We start from the raw sequence: 20,052 nt of genomic DNA, 5'->3' as shown, positions 1-20,052 counted from the left end.
TTCTGTCATCTTTTCTGTTTGGATCAAGTAAACTTAACACCCAGTTTGCTAAGCTAACTTGCAGCCTGGACTAAAATGCCAAAAGCCATGAAAATTCCATTTACTTGCTGAGGATTCATTTGTATTTATTTGTATTATACAGTGTATGATTATAGATTAGATCATTGTTACTTGCATTAATAGACCAATATGGAGTAATTTGGGAAAACCAAAAGTACACTAAAACGTTTTTAGAAGCACAGTTATTGCTTATCTTTGGTCTTCCAAGTAGTTTATTTTGTGTATGTTTGTGTACTTGTATATATTCATATTTGCACTTCTGCACAGATAGAGTTAAATATTCTTTGATTTCTCGTTTCATTTAACAGGATATAGGTAACTCTAATGAGAAAAGCTTCAGTCTTCATGTCTAAAATACTAGCTACTGTAACTTTTTCAGCAGAGAGGGTTAAATATTTTATAGACCCAGTATCCCATGATCAGGCTGTAACAAGTTGTGCAGTGCAACCCTAAAGATTTCCAAAATTCACAAGCCTTTTTGTGTGTGATGCTCTCACAGTGAAGAAGAGTCTTTTGGCTATAAAAAATGAAGAGTCTGCTTTTCCTGGTGCTGATTTCTATCTGCTGGGCTGAACATACTGGCAACTACGCTCTGGAGCGCAACAGAATTATTCACATCCAAGGTAAGGAAATACAGATGAATGCAACAGAAATTACCAATACATTCATATTCCTCAGAGAGATGATGTTGGGCTTATTGTTCCTTAATTTTCAGTACTGCTGCACTGACAATTTTTTTTTTTACACTGTTACTATTGAGCCCTTTTTCTTCTGTTCTATTGCATTATTATACTCTGAAAGAAATTTGGAAAATGAAAGTTGTGTTGCTTACTTTTAACAACAGTTAGTCAATAATTGCAATAATTTGTGAGTAAAAGTCAGCATATTTTAAAAAAAAAAATAGAATGCAGTCTAAAGTAATCAGCAACTGCAGCAGATTTAAATACCTTTACTTTATTGTGGCATAAATATGATTTAAAGCTAGCTCATACCAAATCTTCACATCACAGATTATGATAATGGCTGATTATTACTGAGAAAGGCAGGCAGTGAAATGAAATCAGAATCAGGCAACACAAACATCAGAAAAAGTAGCTTACCCCAAAATAAATATGTCCTTCCACATAGCTCTAATTAATGTGTAGAGTTATACTGCCCCTGTGCATAATCTTGTTGGGTTCATTCGAATCCTAAAGCTTAGAGCTGTATCAGGATTTGAGGCTGCAGCATAATGCAGCTGTTTTTTCAGTCCCAGCTTCATTTGTTGAGGGTCATCCTGTATGAGGAAAGCCAGGACATTTATGCCATAAGGACAGGCAGAGATTTGCCTTCCCTCATGTATATGTTTACTAGCACTGGCTGAGATAATAGCTCTAACATATAAATTTTGCAGAATTAAGAAAGGTGGTGTTTTACTGCTCTGTGTATATGTAAGGGAGAGAGAGAGAGAGAGAAAAAAGTTTGGTGCCTTTTTCTTACTACTCATCAAATTATGTTATTTGAGCTTCCTTATAAAAGTGAAATATCAAGCTAGGGCTTGATACCGAGAGGTGCAGAGCACTTACAAATGCCTGGAAAGTCATTGGGAGTTGCAAGTGCTCTGCACTTGTTAGGACCAGGCCCTTATATCTTCAAGGTCAAATAAGAATCACTGAGAGCTGGTTTCACTATAAAGAAATTCATGCTATGAAGGTCAAAGAAATATGCAAATCAAACTGAAGACATAATGGTACTGTGAGACAGTGAGCATTCATTCCCAAAAGTGAATTTTATATTTGACATTGGTGTCTAATTAATATATGTCTTCCTTTCTCATCATAACACTTCATTGCTTCATAGCACTGTACTTCTTTATTTTTTGGAAGATCACCCTTACTCCTGAAGCAAACATTTAAACAAAGCCAAAGGCAGCTGTGCCTAAATTTCACCTCTTAAAATTGCTTATTCACCTACTAGTTTGAGTTTATTTTTCAAGCTGCACAATTCACTTATTGTCAGTATCCCTGCATACAATCAATTCAGTCTATAAAAGGGTATAGCAGAATAGTTCAAAGCTGGCAAAACATCTGCTAAACCTCTTCCCCACCCACAAAATCTGAGCTCTTCTGCTCTCAACTCACCTCCTCAGAATAAAGCCTGAGTAATTATTATAGTCCATCTTTACTATGAGCCCTGAAAGTCAGCTGATTCCGGCTCTCTAAGACCATGTGGGAGAGTGAATTTCACAGTTGAGGGTCATCCACTGAAAATGCCCTAATCCCGCTTGCGGATATACACAACATCAAGTGACTTTATTTAGCTGTTGCACATCATCTGAACTGAACAGCCAGTATAGAGCACAGAGAAGGTGGGTGAGATAATATATTTTATTGAGCCAATTTCTGTTGGTGAGAGAGAAAACTACACTGCACAGTATAGAGGCAGTTCTGCCTGTCTAACTGGTCCTGCATGGAACTGGTAGCATTTCTAAGAATGTATCATGGAGGTCCTGGACTGCAGTCTCTTACCTAAGAGCATAAATTTGGCCTCCATGACTTATCTCCTACCTGTCCCTGTGTCATTGGCACTTGCATGTACCACAATCTCTGGCTTCTTCCCAGGACTGCACATAAGTTTGTTTCGAGAGGTTCTCAAGCGTCGCACCTGGCAGACAATTCACCATGAGGTTCTCCTGGTCATCACAAACCCAACTATCTATATTTCTAATAATTGAATCCTCCATTACTATTACCTTCATGTAATTACCGTCATGTAATCAAGAAGATAATTACTATTACCTTCTTCCTAATAACTGGATATATGTCTATGTGTATTAGTGTGCCTTATACTAGTATAGCTTATTCTCCTATGAGTTTGTTTACACACAAAAACTGTACTGCTATTAACTATACTGGGATAAAGATAATGGAAATATAGGAGAATGCGCTAAACTGGCATAGTCACATTTATACTGGTATACCTGTGTCCGCACTAGGGATTATACTAATTGAATGTTCTTGGAGGAAAAAATCACATCTCTAACCAACATAGTTAAATTGGTATAAAACTGTGTGTAGACTTGGCCTACATTTACAGAAACAAGTTATAGCAGTATAAGCACCCATATACTGGTGTAACACTGGGAGGACTGTACAGGTTTAACTGTACTGGCATAGTTAAAGCAGTATAATTTTTGTGCAAAGACAAACTCTTAGGGACTCTGAGAAACTGCAAATAAGGAAAAGTATGATTTCCCCCAACACTCTCTTTTGGGTATCTTTTGAACCCATTCAAAGTGCCACTTGCTATGTAATAATTCAAAGACTCAGGATATCTATTAGAGAGAAGAAATACTCCTCTTCTAAGTAGCAACTCTGCAGTAAACAAAGTTGACTCAGCTAAAGCACTATCTGCCAACTTAATTCCTTGAGGGTGGTAGGAAGCTTTAACATATGCATCCAATTTGTCCAAGATTTAAAAAACAAACAAGAAAGCCCAGGGAAGAGAATGCATGGGACTTGTTTGGCTAGGCCCATGCTGTAGCTTTTTCTCAAACAGTTGTGATTTAAAGTTAATGTTAAGCATAATATCTCTACCCTTTATATAAAGAGTAAACCCTCTACATGTACAGTAGCAAGTTTTCTGTTGTGTACACCACAGTGTAAGCAGCAAACTTGCAAATTTGATATCTTTGGAAAAAGAAAGACATATTAATCAACCAAGAACAGGCAAAATTTCCATGTATGGAGAGGTCCTCTACACTCAGAGCTCCCCCTTCCTCACAATAAGAGCTCAGCTAGTGAGGGGCTGCTGGCAGCCAGAGTCGCAATACAAGGTATCTGATACCGGCTACTTTCCGAATTAGCATACTGACCTGGAGTGTTTTGCTCTTTTGTCTGGGAGGAAGTGGGGGGGAGAAGAACCCTGATTTTACAGTGGTCTCTATGGCCCAAATATAGCCTCTTTGCAGCAAATCTCTCAGGCCTATCTCTGCCCTCTCATGGCCAACTGTTTCCCAGCAGTCCTTACTCAGACAAAAAAAATCTCAACACAGATCAATAGCAAGAAGAATATCTCTATTAATCCTTCTATGCTCCTGCTTCATTTTTCTTGGGTTTGCTGCATTTAATTGAACTGAATACTTATCTGCTTTCTCTTCATAATATTACCAAAAAAGTGTAAAATCATCTAAATTAGAGGCAATCTGGTGCAAAATAATAGTTCACTACTTGAAACTTGAATACAAGTCATAACTTAAGGGCCATCTGATCTTAGACCCCTAGTGGGTATTTATCCAGATAACCGATCCATCACCTAATTTGGCCAAGTTGTCAGTCTATGCTCAAGGGCAGCACAAGATAGTGGATTCTTTCCTTGAGAAGTGTTGATGAGCCATTAACCTCTGTCTGGCTACTCCACTGTTGTACCTGAAAAGCTGGTTGTGTGTGTTGCCAACCTAACAACATATTTCAGTAACACGCACATAAGCAAAATTTCATAACTTCACATATAATGATAGCACATAAAATTCAATAGGATATTAATGTTCAACAGATCAAGACCTTTAAAATGATACCTCACAAGGCATACTTTGTACAAAACATATTCTAATTATCTGATAGTGGTGAATATGGGCATTCCAGGGTGCTACTCTGAGGTACAGAGTGACATAGCATTGTTGATTGGTAAAGTTTTATGTGAACTTTCAACCTAGATTTATCTGGCATCTCTATGACTAGATGATGAGACACTGTGCATCAGAGGCTTATATCTGGCATTAATACTTATAAAAATAATGTGTGGAAAATAATTTTTCCTGACAAATTTCAATCTGGAAGAATACAACTTTGACATTTATGCATTTTTCTCTCTCTTGATACAAATGAAGCGTAGTTGGTGTTTCAGCCAAATAAGAACAAAAATGCTTGTGTTGGCCTGACAACAAATTTTGAGAGGTGTTTCACCAAAAAACAAAACAAAACAAAAACACAGGGGAAAAAAAAAGTTTCCATGCATAATTCTTCCTGGTTTGTGTTAAAAATGTGTCACTACCACAGATTCTTCACTTCAGATACTCAGATGTAGTCTTATTAGTATCAATATTTCCTAGTTATAATGGCTGATTAGTGTTACCTTTGTAATGACTACTGAATCCTTAAATAAAGGCAATATGGCCCACTTTGTTGCCCTATCTGAGGAGCGAGTGATTATATTTTAAGACTAAGGTTAAGCTCAAATTATATAACGGAATAGCAAGGCTCTTGAAAGCAGGAATCAAATCAAGCTAATAACTCCATGCATGTTTTACCAGTGGGAGCAAAATAGTATTCGTCAGCTGAAACTATAGATCATGTAGGCAGTACAGAGAAGCTACCTGACAAAACACACTCAGTGTAGCTGAAGGAAAAATTCTTAAAATTGTGGTTTTCTTCCACTATTCACATATTTTGTAGCTGGACTGTAAGTTCTTCCCTTCAACTCTGGCCTGTGCTTATTTATCATGTTGAGTGGCATTACAAACATTACATTCTGAATAATTTTTGATGGATAAAATCTAACAAAGACTATTCTACAAGGGCCATAGCTAGCAGCATGAATGGTGTCTACACACTTTCTAGACTCTTGCCTCTTGCCCTGCAATATTCTCATAATTTCCCAAAGCAGATATGCCATTAGTCATAATGGGCTAAATTCTGTTCTCGTGTGCAGAAGTCAGTGAGAACCACTGAAAGCTATTAGTGTGGATTGAGGGCAGAATTTGAGCTAATATGTCAATAAACCAGCAGGTGCAACTAAACTGAGAGATCAAGCAGTGTGTTAATAAATCAGTCTGCTAGCCATCCACCTGGGAATCCACTGAAGTCAATGCGGGAGGTGTATGCATAGTGATAGCAATGATGGGAACAAGAGTGCTACTTGTATGGCAGAGACAAGGTGGGTGAGGTAATATATTTTATCTGTTGCTGAAAGAGGCACCTTTCGAGTTACACAGCGCTATTCTTCAGGTCAGACAAGGGAAACAGTGAGGCAAGACACAGGAGAGGTGGGTAAGGGTATTTGCACGCCAGAGCAAGAGGTGTAATTTCTTACCTAGGGTTTCAGATGGGCTCATAGGAAGCGCAACTAGCCCATCCTGCTGCTAGCACCCCCACTGCTACACTTCTATTTTTAACCTGCTAGCTTAATCAGAGATATCACTTGTAAGTCTATCCAAGCTGGCAATTACACCTCCAGCTCTAGGTTAGAGGTACCATAATCCAACTGAACAAATTCATTTCTTTAACAAGTTGAGATACTGCAACCTACTCTTTTGATAGAAAGGAATTTCTTCTTTTAAATATTCTTCTCACAGGAGCTAATTTGAGAAGGCTCCAGTAAGTCGTTCTACAAATTTTACGAATTTTAGTGCAGTGAGAGTCTCCTTATGGGTCATTCTAAAATGAAGGAAATGGTGATTTATTCCCATGCCTATTTCTGTTATCTGATGTATTGAACTTCTAGAATAAACTGCTGCTTACCTTATGAGGCAAAATGTTTTATCCCTTTGGCATGGCCAGTGCCTGGAATTACTCCATTGAAAAATCTGCCCAGCGAATTTCTTTCAACCTACTTCTGATCATATAGAGGAGGATAAGAGTAATTGCCAGGATATTAACTTTATCTTTGTTATCAGATCTCTCTGCAAGTCACAAGGAATGTCTAGAGGTTATCCAGCCCCTTCATCCCTGTTACCCCTTTGTAGAGGGCTCAGGTGCCCATGTGAATGGCTTATTTAATCTCAAAAGGAGATAAATAGTCGCAGCTCAAACAACCATTGAGCTAGATGTCATTTAAAGCAACATGAATTTGGGTTTACAGTTGGACATGTGATGTAACAGTTATAAATTCTTTAATGGATGCCTCTGCTGCCACCCAGCTTTTCCCTTTTTTAGTTTAATTGTTTAGTCTTGAGAAAAGAAGACGGAGGGGAGACCTTAGAACAGTCTTCAGATATGTTAAAGGCAGTCATAAAGAGGATGCTGATCAATTGTTCTTCATGTCCACTGATGGAAGGAGAAGTAGTAATGGGCTTAATCTGCAGCAAGGGTTATTTAGGTTAGACATTAGGAAAAACATTCTAACTATAAGGGTAGTTAAGATTTTAAGAACAAGTTAGACAAACAGCTGTTAGGGATCATCTAGGTAAACTTGGTCTTGCCTCAGTGTGCGGGGCTGACCAAGGTGAACTCTCAAGGACACATCCAGCCCTATAGGTCTATTATTTTCCCTAATGTGCTGGTCAGCCTGAATACACTCAATTCATACACTCTCTGTCTCTTCCCTACTCAGCACACCACCTGGATCCGTTTTGTGGTTTTCCTCTGAACTCTCTGCAATTTTTCCACATCCTTCTTGAAGTGTGGACTAGAGCTGGGTGAATAATTGATCTTTCAGTTTGCTGACTGTTCTGATATATGGCGGGGGAGACGGGGGGATTGTTTTGGGTTGGCCCAAAACAGAATATTTTCAATTTTTTCAGTGAACCAAAAACAAAATGTTTCATTGTTGAGGATCTTTACCCTTTAAAAAAAATAAAATTTGAGTCAATTTTGTAAACAAAAAGTCTCTTTGAACAGAATAATCAAAACATTTCATTCTGAACTTTTTATTTATTTATTTGTTTTCAGATTTCTTTTGTAATGTATGTTTTTGACTGAAACAATTCAGTAAATTTGACATAAGTTTGCAAAACATTTTGGTTGACCTGATTTTTTTTTATGGCAAAAAATAGAGTTTTGGCAAAAAAAATATCATCCAGCTCAAATGCAGACACCTGAACTGGACACAGTATTCGAGTGAGACTATGTGGATGAGGTAATACGCTGAAGAAGAGCTCTGTGGCTCTCGAAAGCTTGTCTCTTTCACCAACAGAAGTTGGTCCAGTAAAAGATATTACCTCACCTACCGTGTCTGTCTCATATTCTGGGATTAAAATGGCTACAACAATACCACAAATAATAATCTAGTAGCTCTTTTAACAATGCTGTGTACTGGGACAAGATCACTTCTGTAAGGTGAAAAATTAAAATAACTTTTATTTTTCTTATTTGAGTAGGAAAGTTATGAAGAACAACATGCTCCAATGTCTTCAATGTCATATTCTTATCTTTTCCAAACATGGGTTTTCAGGAGACTTTCCTTGCTCAAAGTTTAGCAGGCTTTGTGAGCACTTTCACTTATTGCATTTTGAGGGATGATTTTTCAGTTCAGACTTAGCGCTTAGCTCTTCTCCAACACTTCCCTACTTCTGCTTGATTTTCCTCTTTTTATACACCCAAGGATTTCATTAGCCCTTGTAGCCACAGCGTTTTATTGAGAGGTCATGCTGAGGTGGTTATCACTGATGATTCTGTCCTTCTCTGCTTTCTAAGACAGAGTCTTCCATCCTATAGGTAAAGCCTGCATTCTTTGTTCCTAGATGTATTACCTTCCATAACTTCCGCTGGCAGGGCTCCAGGCTGAAGCGTCCTATCCAGGTGTATATTGGTGATGGATATATTGCCTGCCTTCCTCCAGAGCTCGATTCTCTAGTGCAACAGGTTTTGGTGGCACAGGAAGTAGTGATTTCTGATTCATTCTGTTGAATCTAACCCAGAACAATAAAAACTCTGCAACTAGACAAAGGAAAATAAACATAACAACATACAAATGTGACGACCACCATCTTGGCTGACACAGTGGGGACTGAATTGTGGACCTCCAGATTTAAAGGCTGAGCTGCTACACCTTGAGCTAAAGCTGGTTTTAATGCAGTCAGGTGCTCTGTGAGTCAGGTGGGGGCGGGGAAGGGTCACAACCAGGGCCGGGTCCAAGCACCAGCTTTCCAAGCAGATGCTTGGGGCGGCATTTAGAATGGGGATGTTGCGGCGGCGGCAATTCGGCAGTGACTGCTTGGGGCGGCAAAATTGATAGAGCCGCCCCTGGTCGCAACATACAGTCACCAGAAGGTTACCCAATATTGCCAGCTCCAAAAGTTCAAAAATCATGAGTCAGACCCCCAAAAATCATGAGCGTTTTGTTGGATTTTTTTGTTTACTTCTTTTTTAAAAAAGATAATCTTCTGTATTTTTGGTTTTTCTTTTGATTTGTGAACTCCCTCCTGCCCAATCTGTGTGTGTATGAGGGAGAGACAATTAGTGTTGCTAATTCCCTCTGATTTACTGAGTAAGGTGATTTTGGCCCCGGCCGTAGGAGCTCTCACTGGCTGCCTGATGGTACAGAGCTTCTAGCTCTCCTCAAAATTCAACACTTTAATTCATTCAACTTGTGCCCTCCCTAGCCACACATCTGCCTGTTTCTGAGCCCAGCAATTCATTGTGCACCCCCTGCAGACTGCACAGCCATTCCTCCCCGATAAGCCCCACATCTGTCTTTCCCACAACCCAGCTCTGCTTCTTCAGCAGGTATTGGGGCTTGTCACCCTCCTATCCCAGGCCTGCGCAGGCGGAGCTACTGTGGAGTTCAGTTCTCTCCTTTCCCAGGCTTAAGAGAGAGGCAGAGTAGCTCCAGGGATTCTCCTCCTGCCTGCCCCTTTTTCTCTTGCCTGGCCTGGTGTTGCCAAGATGGACACAGGAGCAGGGGAAAGAGCAGCCCACAAACAGATGCATTTTTCACAGGGGAGTAGGGGGAGGAGTGAGCAGAATCACCTGAGTTGATGGGGTCTTTCTGCTCCCTCCTCACCTCCTGTGAGAATGGTGTCATCTGCTCTCTCTACCCATCCTCTATCCAAAAAACTTCTCTATCCTGAGGGGAGGGGGAAGGAATTCTGCCTTCCTCCTGCAGCAGCCCTGATTGGTGGTGGGAGTGGGGAAGAGCAACCAATCGGAGGGGGGGTTCCCCCAGGTAGAATAAGAGGGATGGAACGTCTCTCATTATAATGAGACTGGTTACAACTCAGCTCAACCTACATTAGTCAGGAGGAAATTGAAAGAGCTGCCAACACTGATTACATAGGCATTCTGCACATACATTAGTAATTTTTTTTTTTTTTGCACATTCCCTCCTGACTAAAAACGAAAGTATTTGGGATGCCGTATATCTTACTCTTAAATCTATCTCTAGTAAGTTGCTGTATGAGTTTGTCTCTGTGATTACACCTTCTGAATGTGAATAGATATGCAAATTATGTTACGATAAAAGGCAGCATTTCCTGATGTGCTTACATGTCTTTTGCTAAGTTTCATGTACCCCAACATGTAGTGCATACGGGAGTCAAGCATATGCTGCCCATTACTGGGGAATGAATGTATCATTTACCCAACAGATTTTTTTCAAACGATCAAAAGCCTAGAGCTGCTTCCAAAAATATTGACGTTATTGTGTGGCTCCTGCAGTCACTGCAATGGCGGCACAAAATGAGTGCTTGCACTGCACAAATTGACAACTGGATGGGTAAGGTGTGGACCACAGTATAATGTTTTTCATTCAGAACTTATCTTGTCTGATTCTTTTTTTACCCACTCACTCACTCACCCACTCCCTTTGGGGGGACGGATAGCTCAGTGGTTTGAGCATTGGCCTGCTAAACACAGGGTTGTGAGTTCAATCTTTGAGGGGGACATTTAGGGATCTGGGGCAAAAATTGGGGATTGGTCCTGCTTTGAGCAGAAGGGGTTGAACTAGATGATCTCCTGAGGTCCCTTCCAGCCCTGGTATTCTATGATCCTAGGGCAGGGGTAGTCAATAGGCAGACCATGGGCTGAATCTGGACCGCCAGATGATTTTGAACAGACCCCAAATCTTTTTATTTATATGTTATATTATTATTATTATATTTATTATTATTTTCTTTGGAGTCTTGACTATACCTTGACCAAGAAATTTTGACTTTGACAAAAAATAATTGACTACCCCTACTCTAGGACATCCACCTTTACCCAGTTCCCAGGGCGCAAGGCGTAACCCTCTTAATTTAGGAACCCACCCGTACCCGATTCCTGGGGCTCAGGGCATAACCTTCTGCCGGTTTGCGGGGTATTTTATCAGTGAAAGAACCTTACACAGTAATATCCTAAACCTCTATTTATTAACAATCACCAAAACAGAATGCACACACTAAGCATACAAGGCTCACCACTCCCAATAAGGCAGATGAACTTTTCCTGGTGGCCAGTCAGGTTCAGGTCATCTGGGACTCCAGCGTTTGAATGATATAGTTGGCAGAGTGTTGAGGTCTGGTAGCTCTGATCTTGGGCTGTGTCCTGGAGTTGGTTCCAAAGAACTTCCTTTTGGAGCCCAGTTTATATAATGAACCTTAAGTCCTGCTTAGCTATACCGTAACCCATCATTTTACTAAAGTATTACAAAATAATTCTTTGGCCAATTCTAACATATTGCAAAACAATTATTTAACCATACCCCATAACCTTAGTTGATTTAAATCTTGCAAAATTAGTAATTTAACAGAACAATCAAAGAACCAGGCAGAACCCATACAGATAAACAATAGAGAAGTAGGGACCCTAAAGGCAAAATGATAAAGTGGAGATTTCACAAACACAACAGATGATAAGTGATTCCTTGCCAGACAGAATGCTATCAAACAAAGGGTTTTTTTAAAAAAATATCTTAAGATCTGTTTCCTTATCTAGTGGTGGTGGGTACCATTAGTACAGGAGTGCCTTCGTAAAAGCCTGATATTTCGTTGTTCTAATGCACTTGAGATGGAATGTGAGGATGTGACTTTCTGCTTCTTGGCTCATGGCTGCTGCTGTGGCTGCAGAAAAAGGCCTCATACTTGCAGTTCCATAGTCTTTTCTCCTGCTTCTCAAAGTCCCATCTTACTCCTTTCCTCCTCCAGGGCTTCTTTGCCTATCTGGACTGCATGCCTTTTGTGCATTCAGTCATAGTACTTGTGTTTACACTTTTTCATGTGTCTCTAGGCTTTTGGTCCTAAGGGCTTGATCCAAAGCCCACTGAAGTGAATAGAAAACTGCCATTGACTTCAATGGGCTTTGGATCTGTGCAATTAACATAGGCAGTGTGTGAACCACCCATTCAGGGAGGATAGCCCCCGGCCATGCCCTTTCTGCCCGAGGTCACTCCCCTCCCCTGCTAGAGCCCCGAGCTCCCCTCTGCAGCCTCCAGTGCCCCCAGCCCTGGAGTGCCAGGCAGGCTGCATGACCATCAGCACCCGCAGCCACAGAGCGCTGGGCTGCACGAGCACCAGCCCCAGCTGCCCTGAATCCCAGTCTACCGGCCAGCCTGCCCTAGTCCCAACCACAGCCTAGGCCCAGGGGAAGAGTGGGAAGCAGGACAGGGGCCTCAGAATGAAGCATAGGCAGCCCACACCTTGCTGTTTGGGGAGGCTGAGCATCACCTGGTCTGTGATACTCACCGCCCATGGCCATTAACTTCAATGGGAGCAAAATTAGACCCTATATTTGGGATGCACATTTCTAGGCAGTTCAGTTCAGTACAGACCACATTTGTGGAATTACAAAGTCTTTTTTCTTGTCCTATTTGTACAGTGAGTTTAGTAATTTTCTTGTAATAAGTGGATCTTCGGTGATTCCTTACTTAGTATTAGTCAGTGTCTTTAATGATAAAAGACAACAGAATCTGGAGCTATTTCCAGAAGGACTGAGCTTACTACATCCATTTTGGCAAGCTACGCATGGAGCAGAGGTGGGGGTGGGGGAGGTGCGCTGCAAAGGGAATTAATCCATCTACTGGGCAGCTGGGCTGCTGCGCTGATTGCCACCTCAAATCTTGTGCTTTCTGGGGTTAGCCTAAGGCAGGGATCGGCAACCTTTGACACGTGGCCCTTCAGGGAAATCCGCTGGCGGGCCGGGCCGGTTTGTTTATCTGCAGCGTCCGCAGGTTCGACCGATCGCAGCTCCCACTGGCCATGGTTCGCCATTCCAGGCCAATGGGGACTGCAGGAAGCAGCAGCCAGCACATCCCGCGGCCCGCACCACTTCCCGCAGCCCCCATTGGCCTGGAAGGGCGAACCATGGCCAGTGGGAGCTGCGATCGGCCAATCATGCGGACGCTGCAGGTAAACAAACCATCCCAGCCCGCCAGTGGATTTCCCTGATGGGCCACATGCCAAAGGTTGCCGATCCCTGTCCTAAGGCAACACAGTCTATTGAATGATGTATGTTTGACACAGAGAAGCTCCAGAGCACACGAGATTTGAAGAGAACAATTGGTTCAGCTGACTGTACTAAACATGATGATCTGTCAGAGTACCAGGAATAGCGGTCTGCTGAAGGCAAAATGGAGCTTGGAATAGGGAATCTGGGGTAGAGGGGAAAAGGAGGAGTTGATGACGTGTGCGTGCGTACATGAAGGGAAGGGGAGGGGGGATTTCATTGGCTTGAAAGAAGGCTGGTGATAGCATAAAGAAAGGCATTTGAAGAGGAGTTGACAAAAGTTTTAGATAAATTTGGATAAGCTTCCAAACACTAGGGAACCTCAGTCAACTGAATTTAACGCTAACTCCAGGGCTACAATAAAATATGAGGAGAAAATTGGACATCCTTTCATGTACTGGTGCCTGCTGTATTATTATTTTAAAAAATGCTCATCAGTAATACAGTTTGGGCCAAAACAAGCCTCAAATGAATAATCTTATTCCACCCTGTCAAAAATCTTCACTGACTGCAAGGTCGTGATGCCATCAAAGTAGTATGTGAATCAAGGGTCAGATTGTGGAGTTCTTCCTCACAGTGGTTGAGCGCTCTTATCCACGTGTAGTCCCCGTTGCTTTTAGTGGGACTATTCACATGAGTAAGTGCTCACCAGTATGAATAAGGGTTCCATAATCTGGACCCCAAAGGACCACACATTTTAAGAGAATGATCCATTGTGAGTGACCACACTTGTGCATGACGGATTTTTGATGGAAGGGCACTGGGTGTTCTCGAAAACCATTGTTGTGTACAGGGTTACATTGAGCAAAGACATAAGGTTGTAATTTGTACAACGTAAAGGATCTCTGACTCTTTGGAGTCATGGGAGATTAACTCTGTGCTGACCACTGATGACAAGTCTTTTGTCCTTTGCCTTCCTGAGCACACTTGCTGGTTCCTTTCTTTATTCAAGGGAAAGTAATCTGCCCCACTCCTATACTTGTCATAAATTACTTCCTGCAGGGTGGCAGCTCAGCTGTGCGGATTGGCTCCTTAATCCTCCCTCCTGCCTGCCCACTCCCTGACCACCAGTGTTGGAAGGAGAGTAGTGAGACCACAAACTGCTCTACCTTTTGAATTGTTACCTGTTACAATGTAGCCTTGTACCCCATCCTTCATGCATTCGCTGGGTCACAGTCTGGCCCTTTGTAAGTAGATGAAATCAATAATTTACTTACTAATGTTAATTTATCAATTATGTATTAGTAGCCTATTCATCAATGAAGCAAGGACTACATTAGAGGTACCTTCTCATTTCAAATTGTAGAGATTTATTATCAAGGATAAAACTAGTATAGTAAGCCTGGTACTAAATACCTGCAGTATAGTACAACACAGCTGTAGGAGAGTGATCATGCAGAACTATTGTATCAAATAGCTAATGTTTACTACTGCACAGATCATGTATCCCATTTTGTAAAAGCTAGAATGCAGACTAATGGTTCTTTTTATTTATTTGTTTGTTTTGTTTTCTTTTTTTTCAAATTCTATCAGAAAATGGACCCCGTCTACTTGTGGAAGCAGAACAAACGAAAGTCTTCTCACACAGGGGTGGCAATATCACACTACCGTGTAAATTTTATCGTGACCATACATCAGCCGGCTCAGGAACCCACAAGATCCGTGTCAAGTGGACCAAACTCACCTCAGATTACCTCAAGGAAGTGGACGTCTTTGTCGCAATGGGACTCCACCAGAAGAGTTATGGAAACTACCAGGGCAGGGTGTTTCTGAAAAAAGGCAGTGAAAATGATGCTTCTCTTGTAATCACAGATATAACACTGGAGGATTATGGGAGATATAAATGTGAGGTGATTGAAGGATTAGAGGATGACACAGCAGTGGTATCTCTGGATTTACAAGGTAGGAGGCATTTGCATTACAGATTTGTGGGGCATTAACAAGCACATTCTTTTCCAAGTAAATATGGAAGAACATAATGGTAACTGTAATGGCAATGTGGAAAAGAGATTTTATACTTACCCTATTTAGCAGTTACATTTATTATTCTAGTGTATATTGTAATCAGTTTTTCAATATGAACTACTGTCTACCCTAATGACAGATTTCAGAGTAGCAGCCGTGTTAGTCTGTGTCCGCAAAAAGAAAAGGAGGACTTATGGCACCTTAGAGACTAACAAATTTATTTGAGCATAAGCTTTCATGAGCTACAACTCACTCCGATGTTAGTCTCTAAGGTGCCACAAGTACTCCTTTTCTGTCTACCCTAATGATATGCTTATGATCATTGGAAATCTATTCAGGAAGTGATGGTTATGGTTATTATAAAATTTCAGTACGGATATTCACAGTGAATAATAGTCAATCAAAAAAGTGGATTGATCACACAGGGTCATATTCTGCCACACATACTCACATTGATTAGTACCATTACTGATTTCTGATTTCTCTGGGGCTATTGAAGAGTAAGGTATTACACATGACTGGGGGTGGCAGAATTGGTTTGCTAGCTATTACCTGCTTCTTTTGCATATTGGTTGCTCTAATAGCTAATGTACAGTGTATTCTGACGTAGATTCTTCTCTTAAAAACATTTATTAAGAAAAAAGAGAGAATGTTTGTTCCTAGTCTGCAGCATATCAAGCCATGATTGTTTTAAGATCTAAACACATAAACTCCACCCCCATCCGCTTACCCACCACTACTACATTTAAAGCTGTGTTCCTGTGTCAGTAAAAGCAGGGGCTTCATTTAAAAATTTAAGAACTGCTCTGTACTTTCCAGGGAACCCTGTTTAGGAAAAAGCACAGGTCATACTGTATTTTTTGTAGTTCAATTCATTTTAACCCTCTTCCTTTGCATAGGCCCTTATGTCTTCTTTAACTTATGATTTCTGGCCACATATATTCATGCTAACATGAAATGTAGAATTAATTCCAGAATACCAAAACTTCAAACTCTCAGGAGCTTTCAATGAATAAAATTTGAATGGCTCTTGCACAGAATTCTGCAAATTGTGCTTATCTTCAAATGGTAATTTTGCGGAAACATGACACAGTATGTCAGCTACAACCATTTGGTTTCATACTTATTTTATTAAGTTCTTCTGAGTTACTGAGCCGTGCTTGCAATGTGGGATGGCCAGAGTTCTTTAGGGACAGAGAAACAGCTGTCAGATTGCTAACACCACCATATCAGACCAAATCATATCATGAGTGATAGAAGCGTTACGGGAAGTGTCTGGAGTGCATTGTACTCTGGGAATCTTGGGCTACTAGACTGTGATAGCCATCATAAATTAGACCAGCCTTGTTTATGTGAGAATGGGGCCAAGTTAGCCCCCAGCCCATCCCTGTATCAGAGGAAGCAGAAGGTGACTAAGATCTGTGCTTGAAACTCCTTAAATTTGGGCCTATGACTTTACAGACAGCATTATGAATTACTACCATAGACACAGGGTAAAGTCATATTTTATAAGGCTTTCTGCCATTCACTTAACCAAAAGGACATGAAGAGGGAATATGTTTCAGTAGTTTCCTAAGAAATGCCAAAATTTTCTTTAAAGGTTGGTAAAGTTGAATATTTTTTCCCAGCTCTAGAATTAAATACTGCTCTAAAATACATTTGCAAATGATCTGCAAAAGCATCTGCTATATGTAGTCAATAGTTATTTCACTCAATGGGGCTCTTGCAAACAGTGAGTTTAACATACAAATAAAATAGAAAAATCTGCAAAATGGGCCTTAAGTTTTTTGTGCTATAAATAAAGAACAACAAATTCTGATCTCATATATATTGGTAAGTCAATGGAATTACATCAGATTTTTCACTGGTGTAAATGAGATCAGAATTGACCCTGTTTTTTCCAAGGTATTCAATATTGATTTGTGTAATGAATTGAAAAATTTTACATTCAAGAGCGCTGTGTCTGTTTTTGTGGATGCCTCCCTGCTGTCCATACATGCCACCAGGTGTGTGTCTGAGAGAAGACCCTTACAGATGCCAAGTTATCTCCTGACACTGTTTAGAAAAATATCTGACTTGTGCACCTGCAAATCAATGAAAGATGTGAATCCTTGACCTTCACAGTGGTCTATTGTATGCTTTGGTATTTATTTTATTTGCAAGTAAGACTATCTCTCTGTTTGTTGAAGCCAGATATGTGGAATGGCCTTGCCTTAGTTCTCCATGTTCATTTCTCAACTCCTGGTGCATTCCACCTGTCAATACAGAAAAACCCACATAACTTCAATGCTATTGTGAAAGGCAAAAGTATTCAACTTACATTTTTTCACCCCATCATTATTATTAGTCTCTATCTCTTCAATATCACAGAATAATGTAACTCTTTGTTAGAGAAAATTAAACTTGTATACAGGTTAAGTCAACTAAAACTCATTTTTGGAGAGAAAAAATGACTAGGAGGCAAAAGGCATTTGGCTTTATAGAGCAAACCCAACTTATGCAAATCCAAGCTTACGGAAAAACTTCCGTAGGCTAGAAATAGGAGGGTTTGGGTTGTTGGGTTTTTTTGCGTAATGGCCGGAGATACGTTTCTGACTTATGCAAATTTCGACTTATGTAAGGTGTTCCGGAATGGAACGCTTGGGTAAGTCAGGGAGTGTCTGTATTATCCTTTTGCCAGAGGCATCCATGTACTCAGTCACATCTTTGCACAAGGAAATATTGTATTAGCGACTCAGTGCAGCTGTTCTGATTATGCTGTTCTGATTATAACACGAATCACTGAAGTGATATATCAGGTTCAGTTATTGATCAAAGAAAGTCAAACGCTGACTGACTGATACCTAGGTGAGATTCTGTGATGAGCCTCTTAGAGGCTCAAAGCCCAGGAGGAAGAGGGGCTATGGTAGTCTCCCCTTCCCTTAAACAACCATGAGGGTTGCTGTATGGACCATAGTACTGCTAGGGTGACCATACCTCCCTTATTTTAAGATGTATTGAGAGGTATTAAAATTGATACTAAGTACCATGTTGAACACTGAATTGACACTTATGATAATTGAATTGTATACTTGCGAGCAGTAGAAATGTACACTTGAGAGAAAAATATATGATATGCTAAGGGAAATGGTGTTTCCCTAAAATGTACCTTTAAAATAAAGCATTATCCCTTATTTTCACATGGTTTACCCTTATTTCCATCCAACAAAGGTGGTTACCCTAAATTCTGCCCAGAATCATTGCCTGCTGAGATTTGACCCCCAACATGCCCCAATCACCCTCCACCCCATATCTAGTGTGACCAGATGTCCTGATATTATCAGAACCGTCCTGATATTAGGGGCTTTGTCTTATATACGCAACTATCGCTCCCCTTTCCCCCTCTGAAAAAAAGGTATCTTGATTTTTCACACTTGCCATCTGGTCATCCTGCCCGTATCAAGTGTGCTCCCTGTGCCATGGCTAGCAAAAGGTCCTTGAAGTTCAGCTTTACAGCTGTCTTTTGCAGTGCCATCACTGGGGAGAATCCTTTCTTAGATGGATATGGAGCTTTTAGGACCTCTTTACACCACTCCAGCCCTTTTATTGAATGTAAAGGGGCCAGAGTGGGGGTAAGATCTCACCGATAATTTTCTGTCCTTAAAAAGTATTCTTCATCATATTACAAATTTGAAATCAGACAGTGCAAATCAGTGTTGCTCCTTTGAATTCAAAAAAAGAAAAGGAGTACTAGTGGCACCTTAGAGACTAACCAATTTATTTGAGCATAAGCTTTCGTGAGCTACAGCTCACTTCATTGGATGCAGCTCATGAAAGCTTATGCTTTTTGCGAATACAGACTAACACGGCTGCTACTCTGAAACCTTTGAATTCAAAGTTGACTAGTTCCCTCCTATTTAAACTGAAAGGGGTTCCAGCTCACTAGCAACCACTGTAAGAGGAGTGTATGAAGTGATCACTTAGATAAATGAATGGGAGTTCTTGTGTGAGTGAGGGTTCTACAATCATGCCTGTACATAAAAACGCTTGTACATGCATTCAGAGCTGTGAACTTTCTGAATTATCTAGATCAATATTTGGAAGTTTTCAATATGTTAAAAAAAATAGTGATCTTTTTGATCTACCAGACATAGCCGCTTAATAACCAAGATACACTTTCCAACATTTGTTATGAAAATGACAATAGTTTCTCCTAAGAAGATTAAATTTGATTAAACACACTTACCTTTGAAGTGAGCATATATTTAATGTGTTGTAATCCTCATACTCTCCCTTTGCGTTCCTCCATACTCATTTCTTAGCTTCACAATACAGGCTTTGATTGCAGTTGTATATACCTGTACAATGCAAAAGAGATCTCTTCAGAGCAAATCAGTTTCTTGAGGGGAAATAAAGGGTATCAGCCCATCCTTTGCTACCCCAACATTCCAGAGCTGCTACAAATAGTAAGGTCAATCTCAGAGGAGGAAAGTTCCACATCTGTAGTGCAGTGTCCTTTGATGCTAGCCCAAGGATGCTAATTGGCAGAGAGACAAAACATTTATTTCCAAGAATGCCCCGGCAGTACAAAAAAGCTAATCACTTCAATGTGAGTTTACTATACAAAACGCTAAAGCTTTGGCTAGGTGAAGGTGTATTTATATCTCAGTGACCTCGTCCTCTACTTCAGTTCAGATTAGTGTTGTTATTCTTGTAGACATATTGGACTCCTGGAAACATAATTAAAATAAACTGTCCATAGTAATTGGACAATATTTCAATCCTAGCTTTCAAATAGCAATGTAAATAAATTCTTTTAATAATTGATATACATTTTTAAACAGCTTGCTGTATTATATATTATTCTATTTCATTTTAATAGGACAAAACTGAATACATCCAAGAATACACCAAAGAATATCACTTAGAACAG

The 20,052-nt window shown here is 40.4% G+C and overlaps 1 protein-coding gene across 3 annotated transcripts in view; it reads left to right on the top strand.

Moving 5' to 3' along the window:
- HAPLN1 (hyaluronan and proteoglycan link protein 1) overlaps window positions 1–20,052 on the top strand; it is a 93,155-nt gene that overhangs the window by 49,095 nt on the left and 24,008 nt on the right. For all 3 annotated transcript variants that reach the window (XM_075128560.1, XM_075128559.1, XM_048851348.2), the window contains exons 2-3: window positions 560–683; window positions 14,709–15,077. In XM_075128560.1, coding sequence (XP_074984661.1) covers window positions 587–683; window positions 14,709–15,077 — 466 coding nt within the window. In that variant the 5' untranslated portion in view covers window positions 560–586. The remainder of the gene's footprint in view (window positions 1–559; window positions 684–14,708; window positions 15,078–20,052) is intronic.

Source organism: Caretta caretta, chromosome 5 (genome assembly GCF_965140235.1).
Source record: "Caretta caretta isolate rCarCar2 chromosome 5, rCarCar1.hap1, whole genome shotgun sequence".
Taxonomy (NCBI): domain Eukaryota; kingdom Metazoa; phylum Chordata; order Testudines; family Cheloniidae; genus Caretta; species Caretta caretta.
The sequence above is the reverse complement of the archived record's forward strand: the minus strand, read 5'-3'. Positions and strand labels throughout refer to the sequence as shown.